We start from the raw sequence: 8,187 nt of genomic DNA, 5'->3' as shown, positions 1-8,187 counted from the left end.
TTTTAAAGATTCCAACAAAAAGTTATCAATAAATAGAAAAAAAATAAAAATAAAAAAAGACTGCAAGTCACATCGCTAGCGGAAGCACAAGTGCCTGAGAGTGCAAGTCTGAGAATGCAAGTCTGCAGCCAGACCCTTCTCCATACTTTTAGATATGCTGTTATTTGTAAATGCTACTGCTTAGCTTTTGACATACGATTTTATCCTGGTTAAAACTTTAATAAAGTAGAATACATGATTGCGTTGTAGCATTTTAGTAAACAGTTAGAAGTGTCTGCCAGCAAGTATTGCTCGTTATCTAAACAGTCACTTTTTACTTAATAAATGTGGTATTAATGGTGTAATTAATTTCCTTAGTGACACTATTTAGTCTGTTTATTTTTGTTTAGATTTTTGTAACAACCATAAAAAGGTAGGTGGCATTATGAAAAATTGGCAAAATCATATATTTAAAAACCTCAAATGTAAAGATAAAGGCTTTAAAATATTTCTAGAACAGCCCACTGATTTATTTTAAGATATAAAATAAATAAATTAAATCCAATAATAAATAATTATTTATTTATATAAGAGCTAACAAAAGCTGTCTGAATACAGTATAGAAATTACGCACAATACATGTGTTCTTTGTGACTAAATCCTGCAAGCTGAACAAAGTTAACAGCAGATTTACATTTATTATTGAAAAAAGCTTTTTCAAATGACCACAAGATAATACAGGAAGCAACACAGAAAGCCTCCAGAATAAGAGTATAAATAATCTCAATGTTGTACATTAATGTGTATTTTTAGAGGATGAACAGACAGTCTCTGGGTTACCAATGAATGAATCCTGCTTCGAATCTCTTTAGTTTTCAGTGAGTAGAGGATGGGATTGATGCAGGGTGTGAGAAGGGATGACAGAGACAAGCACACTGTTCTTACATTTGAGTTTATAATAATTCCAAAAAGTCCAAGATTGAAGATGATTACAATAGGAATGAAGAAAAGGGTCACTAATATGAGGTGCTCTGAGCATGTGGCCAGCGCCTTATAACGGCTCTGATTATTTTTCATTCTGAACACAGCGGTCAGAATACCCATGTAGGTCAAGAAAATAAAAATCAAAGGTCCAGCATTGGTTATTATAGTTAAAGCAGTTGCAAAATTCCACTGGGATGTTGTATCGCTACAAGCGATTCTTAAAACAGGAGCATAATCACAAAAATAGCTGTTGACCTTGAGAGAGCCACAAAAGGACAGAGATGGGATGGATGCAACAGGATACAGAATTATAACAATACAAAAGAACCAAGCTGCACAGACTATATAAACCATTCTGGTGTTTGTATTTATATTGTCTTGTCTTAGAGGGAAACAGATTGCAATGAACCTGTCATAAGAGAGAATACATAAGGATAATGGTTCGAGTGTTAAAAAAACATAATAAGTGTACATTTGCACAAGGCACAGTTTGAATGGCACAAAATTGTCTTGAACAATGTAAGTTTTGATCATGCCAGGCACAAGAGAGGTACTGAGTACAATATCAACCAAAGCTAGATTACCAACAGCCATGAACTTTGGGACATGAAGACGGTGGTCATAGAAAATGATGGTGATCAGAAAGACATTGCACATGACTGTTATCACATAAAGCAGAGTGAGGAACATGACATAGATATTACTGTAAGGCATTGAACTCAGTGCAACAATGTAAAATCCTACAGGCTGAATGATGGAGTTGCTGATGTTTTGCATGGCTGTCCTTTTTTACGACTTGGCTTCCTTGCAGTGTGCTCTACTCTTAGTGGGCGAGAAACCAAATACCTGTGAGAAACAGTCATAAACAGTCTTTGCTATACAAATTACTTACATATCATTTGAGAACATAAGCCTTTATGACATTCAGCCAGAAATCTACAAAATCTATGAAAATCTACAATTGACATGTCACAATTATTGTATACTTACATGCAACAATGATGCTGTAGTTTGTGGATAATGCAGATGCTGTTGTCTACCTTGCGATTTTTGCCTCTTCTTCACTGTCCAAGGTTACTGTGAACACTGAATGTGAAATTAAGAACATTTTGGGAAATATATAGGTCAACCCCCCCCCCAAAGATGTCATTAAAAAGAAAAGTATACAGTATCTAAATAGCCTTTAGAGAAAAGATATTCATAAACACATATTACTTAATAAATGTGAGATTAATTAAGGTGTAACTAATTGCTTCATGTGTCTCTAATTAGTCAGTTTATTTTTGTAACAACAGCAAACCCCCCCCAGAGGGATCACGAAAAGCTTTGTAGAACAACACAAATTCATATATTAAATAAATTATATATATAATAAATAATTATTTATATATAAGACACTATCCTTCAGAAGTTTGGCATAAGTAAAGGCTAATGTATATATTACATTATATTCATAAAAAGTTGATTTCACTAATTCCATTCAAAAAGTGAAACTTGTATATTATATTCATTCATTACACACAGACTGATATATTACAAATGTTTATTTCTTTTAATTTCGATGATTATAATTGACAATGGAGGAAAATCCCAAATTCAGTAGCTCAGAAAAATAGAATATTGTGAAAAGATTCAATATTGAAGACACCTGGTGCCAAACTCTAATAAGCTAATTACCTTAATGAGAGACAATTTAAAGGCCTGCAAAGGCCTTTAAATGGTCTCTCAGTCTAGTTCTGAAGGCTACACAATCATGGGGAAGACTGCTGATTTGACAGTTGTCCAAAAGACGACCACTGACACCTTGCACAAGGAGGGCAAGACACAACAGGTCATTGCAAAATAGTCTGGCTGTTCACAGAGCTCTGTGTCCAAGCACATTAATAGATAGGCAAAGGGAAGGAAAAGATGTGGTAGAAAAAAAGTGTACAAGCAATAGGGATAACTGCACCCTGGAGAGGATTGGGAAACAAAAACCATTCAAAAATGTGGGGGAGATTCAAAAAGAGTGGACTGCAGCTGGAGTCAGTGCTTCAAGAACCACTATGCACAAACGTATGCAAGTTCATTATATTTTTATGTTCATAACCCACTATTTAAATGCTTAAGAAAACTTATAATTAGCTTTGATTACAGAATCAGGGCTTCATACATCTCAATCAAAGTTTCCACTGTATGAGTGATTTGGGCTGTCCAGAGGCTTTTGGATTCACCTGATGTCTTAATTGTCTTGACACAGCTTTTGCAGATAAGCTAATGCTTCCAATCTGCCACTGGTCAGACAAACCATAAGACCATTGTTTGGACTTGAAAAAATGTTGACATCTCATTGGACACCTACTGTGCAGGATCCAATGGACCGTAGAGGAGACACAGTGCAACACAAAAATTTTTGTCCTCAAAAAGTATCATAATACTCTCAGAACTTAAATGAGAGGTCCCAGTCATTAAGAGGAGGACGATCTGGAATTTAAAAGGTCAACAAAGATGTATTGAGGATACAATGGAAAAGGGAAGGTCACATAAACTGACATAGAAGGCATTAGAAGAGAGATTGCAGAGGTGCATTGCACTGAGAAGAAGAACATTAGGAATTCTGACAAGCAAAAGAAAGGAGTTAGAATCAATGATGAGTGATGCTCAAAATTTACACCGGGTGAAAAATATGATGGAAAATGATTTTGCAACATCACTAAATGAGTTTAACCGTCTCAACAACGAAGTTGCAAATCTTTTGACTGAGGATGAAAAAACAGCTGATCAAGACATCTGGTTTGAACCTAAAATGGCAGCAATTAAAGGATTTATGAAAAAGTCCATTGTTTGGACTTGAAAAAATGTTGACATCTCATTGGACACCTACTGTGCAGGATCCAATGGACCGTAGAGGAGACACAGTGAAACAATAATTTTTTGTCCTCAGAGCAAGTTAATTTCGCTCCCAAAACTCAAAAAGTATCATAATACTCTCAGAACTTAAATGAGAGGTCCCAGTCATTAAGAGGAGGACGATCTGGAATTTAAAAGGTCAACTGAAGTCACCAAATATTTAGTTTTTATGTGTTCATTAACAATGATCAATTTCATCAGATCAAGATGAGCTCATCTCCTATAACGATTAGTGAAATATTAAGAGATGGATGTAGGGATATATGGCGAGATTAAAATCAGATAAGAATATTAATGAGATTTTGCACCAGATGAATCAAGTGCATCAATGTCAACCACCTGGATTTAGCTTTGAAGCTTTTGTAAAGTAATAATTTACAAAACCAATAAGTCATACAGAATGATCTTTTTTGAAGATGTTTTCATTGAGGGGTGGGTTTATAAGTAGATAGAAAATACAGTTTGTACAGTTTAAAAATCATTATGCCTTTATGGAAGGTCTCCGTAAAACATGGAAACCCAACATGTATGTGTGTGTGTTTTTGCACATGCGTGTGTATACAATTATATAATGGAGTGTCAAAATCCCACTTAATTTTTTTTTCCCCTTCACACTTGAGTCTGTAGCAAAACTTCCACGTTTAGTATTACGGTAAACCTGCTTTTGCAGTTAATGAAGGGGTCAGGAGTTTAAGGTTTCATAACTTGTGCAGCCATGTCATTTCATTAATACGGACAGGAAACGCAAGTAAAAAGGGAAGTGTCAGGATTCTGCCCTGACAGCCCTGTCCATCTTGTCTCTGTTCCATGTTTCTTTGTTTGTTTTGTGTCTAAGCACATGGTTCTGTCTTTGTTTGTGTCTGCCACGTGCTCCCCTTGTCCCACCTCCTTGTTACCCCTGGTCACGCCCCCTTGTTTAGCCCTTGTCTGCTTGATTGTTTTCACCTGATCCTCATGTGTACTTTCCTATATATTGGGGTTTCTTTCCTTGTGTCTCTGCTGGTTCGTTTTTGGTGTTTACCCATCTCTTGGCCTAGAATTTATCCCTTTGAGCTTGATAATTATTTTGATCTCTTATCTAGTTGTTTATATCCTTTTTGGTCTTTAGCTTTGTCTAGTTTAAAAGAAAAGGAAGTCTTTTTGTTTATTCTAATCTAGTTTTGTTTCTCATTCGATTTAAACTTTCATTTATTCTTGCTTAAGTGATTCCAGTTTTGGATTGAGTTTTGTTCTTACTCTTGGATTATAGCTTTGGTTTTCTTTTGCTTTGTTCTAATTTTGTCTTCAATTGTCTGTGTCGTTTTGAGTCTTGTTTTTGTGTATTGTCCTGTCTTGGCCCCACTCGGATTTCCTGACCACTGTACCCCACTGCCTGGAAGCAGCTCACCTCTCTCACGTGTCAAGTCTCTGGTCTTGTGAGTCTCTACCTGGCGACTAGTCTGGTGACGTTGCAGTTTCACTTGAAGCTACGAGTTTCCTGTGTCTACCTGGCCCTTCCTCTGGAGCTGCCTACTCTGTGCTTGGGCCTGTGGTCATCTTGGACTGTCTCAGTGGTCATCCCTCCTGCCCGTATTGTTGTCTGCCCAGCCCATCTGTTTGAACTGTTTCACTGCAAATTCCCCAGCTGTTCCAGTCTTTGTCTTGTTAATAAAATACCCTTGTCTGCTCATTCTGCATTTGGGTCCCATTTCTTGCAGATCCCTGACAGGAAGTGTAGTTACAACTGTCATCCTCTAGACTGCAGTGTTATAAAAGATAATTGCAATGGGCTGAAGTGCTTCTTATGTCCAAAGCCACTGCATTTATATAGTCAGTTAAGTCTTCTCTAGATATACCATATTTATGTTTTTATATTAGATTGTGGACTTAATAAGTATTTATTCACTTTCCAGACAAATAGTCATTTTTAATTCTAATTTTATTATTTGTGTTTTGCCTCAGAGAATAGCGATTCCTGTTGGAAACCTCTGTTACATCATGTTAATTGTGTAAATGATAGCTGGCTTTAAAGACATGTACAGTAAACATAAGGTCTCTAAATTGACATTATGGCGTACCCTCTAGCAGCAACTCAGCTACCAGCTGGTCCAGCTTTTGGTGGCCAAAGTTATTAGAACATTTTCACCAACTAAAAATGATCTGCCTTGAATGACATGAAGAAACAGAACAAAGTGAAATCGACTAAATCCAGAAGAACTGTGGCAACACCTCCAAGAAACCTACCTGCAAAGCTACAGTACTGTTAAAAATTTCAAGCACTTGTGTAAAAATGCTGTAAAATGAGGATTCTGTCAAAAATAATGTCATACATTTTCTTTATCAGTGAAAAATTAACTAACTTCTATTAACTAAATTAAATCAACATTTGGTGCTATACCACCCTTAGCCCCTAACGCAGTTTTTGCCCTCGTTTTTCATGTAGCTCGCCAGGTAGGCCTCTTGAAGCATCTTGGAGACGTCACCACAGTTCTTCTAGATCTAGTCTGTCTCAGTTTGTTCTGTTTTTTCATGATGAGATCAGATCCCTGTTTGGAGCACTGGCTGTTGTCACACTCCTTGTGCAAACAAAAATCTCACTTGATTATTAAACTGGATTATGATTATAATTATTGATTATTGCAAATAATACATACATACAAATATATATATATATATATATATATATATATATATATATATATATATATAATTTTAGTCTGTTAGTTTATACTGGATAACTGCAGAGCAAATTAAATTAGGAGATTTTATTGAAAACTAATGCTTTTTAATATGAACACAGTATAATACCATCACAAGGAGCATTATCGAACGCCTCACAGATAATATTATAAATAATTTCAGCACTTTACACTTGAACCACTGTACATTACTGAACAATTGTACATTAATGTGACGTTTTTAGAGGATGAACAGACAGTCTCTGGGTTAACAAAGAATGAATCCTGCTTCGAATCTCTTTAGTTTTCAGTGAGTAGAGGATGGGATTCACACAGGGTGTGATGAGGGATGAGACAGACAAGCTCACCAGACCTACAGTGGGGTTCCAAATAACTCCAAAAAATGTAAAACTGAAGATGATTACAATAGGAATGAAGAAAAGGGTCACTAATATGAGGTGCTCTGAGCATGTGGCCAGCGCCTTATAACGGCTCTGATTATTTTTCATTCTGAACACAGCGGTCAGAATACCCATGTAGGTCAAGAAAATAAAAATCAAAGGTACAGCATTGAATATTATAGTTAAAACAGTTGCAAAATTCCACTGGGATGTCGTATCGCTACAAGCAAGTACTAAAACAGGAGCATAATCACAAAAATAGCTGTTGACCTTAAGAGAGCCACAAAAGGACAGAGATGGGATGGATGCAACAGCATAGAGAACTATAACAATACAAAAGAACCAAACTGCACTGATTATATAAGCCATTTTGGTGTTTGTGTTAATAGACTCTTGTCTTAAAGGGAAACAGATTGCAATGAACCTGTCATAAGAGAGAATACATAAGGAAAATGTTTCAAGGGATAAAAAAGTATAGTAAGTGTACATTTGCACAAGGCACAGTTTAAATGGCACAAAATTGTCCAGAACAATGTAAGTTTTGATCATGCCAGGCACAAGAGAGGTACTGAGAACAATATCAACTAAAGAAAGATTTCCAACAGCCATGAACTTTGGTACATGAAGACGGTGGTCATAGAAAACGATGGTGATCAGAAAGACATTGCACATGACTGTTATCACATAAAGCAGAGTGAGGAACATGACATAGATATTACTGTAAGGCATTGAACTCAAGCCAACAATGTAAAATCCTACAGGCTGAATGATGGAGTTGCTGGTGTTTTGCATGGCTGTCCTTTTTCTCGGACCCAGCTTCTTTGCAGCGTTCTTTGCTCTTAGTCGGCGAGAAACCAAATACCTGTGAGAAACAGTCATAAACAGTCTTTGCTATACAAATTACCTTTAACAACTGTATTATTTTAGGTCATAAGCCCTTATGAATTTCAACCAGAAATATACCAGTGAAAATCTATATTTAACATATTACATTGATTGTTAATTGAGTATTAACACATACATGGAAGCGTGTTCTAGAGGTTTGTGAACAAAGAACCACCGTTTTTGTTTCTGCTTCACAGTTTTGGATCACTTTAAATCCTGAATGTGAACTTGAGAAGATTTTGGGCAATATATTGGCCAATATTTCCTCTAGAGGTGTCATTAAAATGGAAAGAACCTCTTGTACTATATCTAATAGTCTTGAGAGAAAAGACATTCATTAGAGATTTTTACTTCATTAATTTGAGATTAATGATGGTATAACTAATTGCCTT

At 36.0% G+C, this 8,187-nt stretch overlaps 2 protein-coding genes across 2 annotated transcripts; both read right to left on the bottom strand.

The window, feature by feature from the left end:
* Positions 1-762: 762 nt before the first annotated feature.
* Positions 763-1,802, bottom strand: LOC113109491 (olfactory receptor 10A2-like). The gene has a single exon (XM_026273044.1). The coding sequence runs from the start codon at positions 1,738-1,740 to the stop codon at positions 763-765; it is 978 nt and encodes a 325-aa protein (XP_026128829.1). The 5' UTR covers positions 1,741-1,802.
* Positions 1,803-6,736: 4,934 nt separating this feature from the next.
* Positions 6,737-7,765, bottom strand: LOC113110477 (olfactory receptor 10A2-like). Its single transcript, XM_026274651.1, has one exon. The coding sequence runs from the start codon at positions 7,700-7,702 to the stop codon at positions 6,737-6,739; it is 966 nt and encodes a 321-aa protein (XP_026130436.1). The 5' UTR covers positions 7,703-7,765.
* Positions 7,766-8,187: the final 422 nt, after the last annotated feature.

The sequence above is a fragment of the Carassius auratus genome, chromosome 10 (genome assembly GCF_003368295.1).
Source record: "Carassius auratus strain Wakin chromosome 10, ASM336829v1, whole genome shotgun sequence".
Lineage (NCBI taxonomy): Eukaryota > Metazoa > Chordata > Actinopteri > Cypriniformes > Cyprinidae > Carassius > Carassius auratus.
Note: the sequence above shows the minus strand (reverse complement) of the source record. Positions and strands in the feature narration are given on the sequence as shown.

Coding starts and splice junctions, on each gene's coding strand:
- LOC113110477 (XM_026274651.1), bottom strand. CDS start 7,702: ATGCAAAACACCAGCAACTCCATCATTCAGCCTGTAGGATTTTACATT.
- LOC113109491 (XM_026273044.1), bottom strand. CDS start 1,740: ATGCAAAACATCAGCAACTCCATCATTCAGCCTGTAGGATTTTACATT.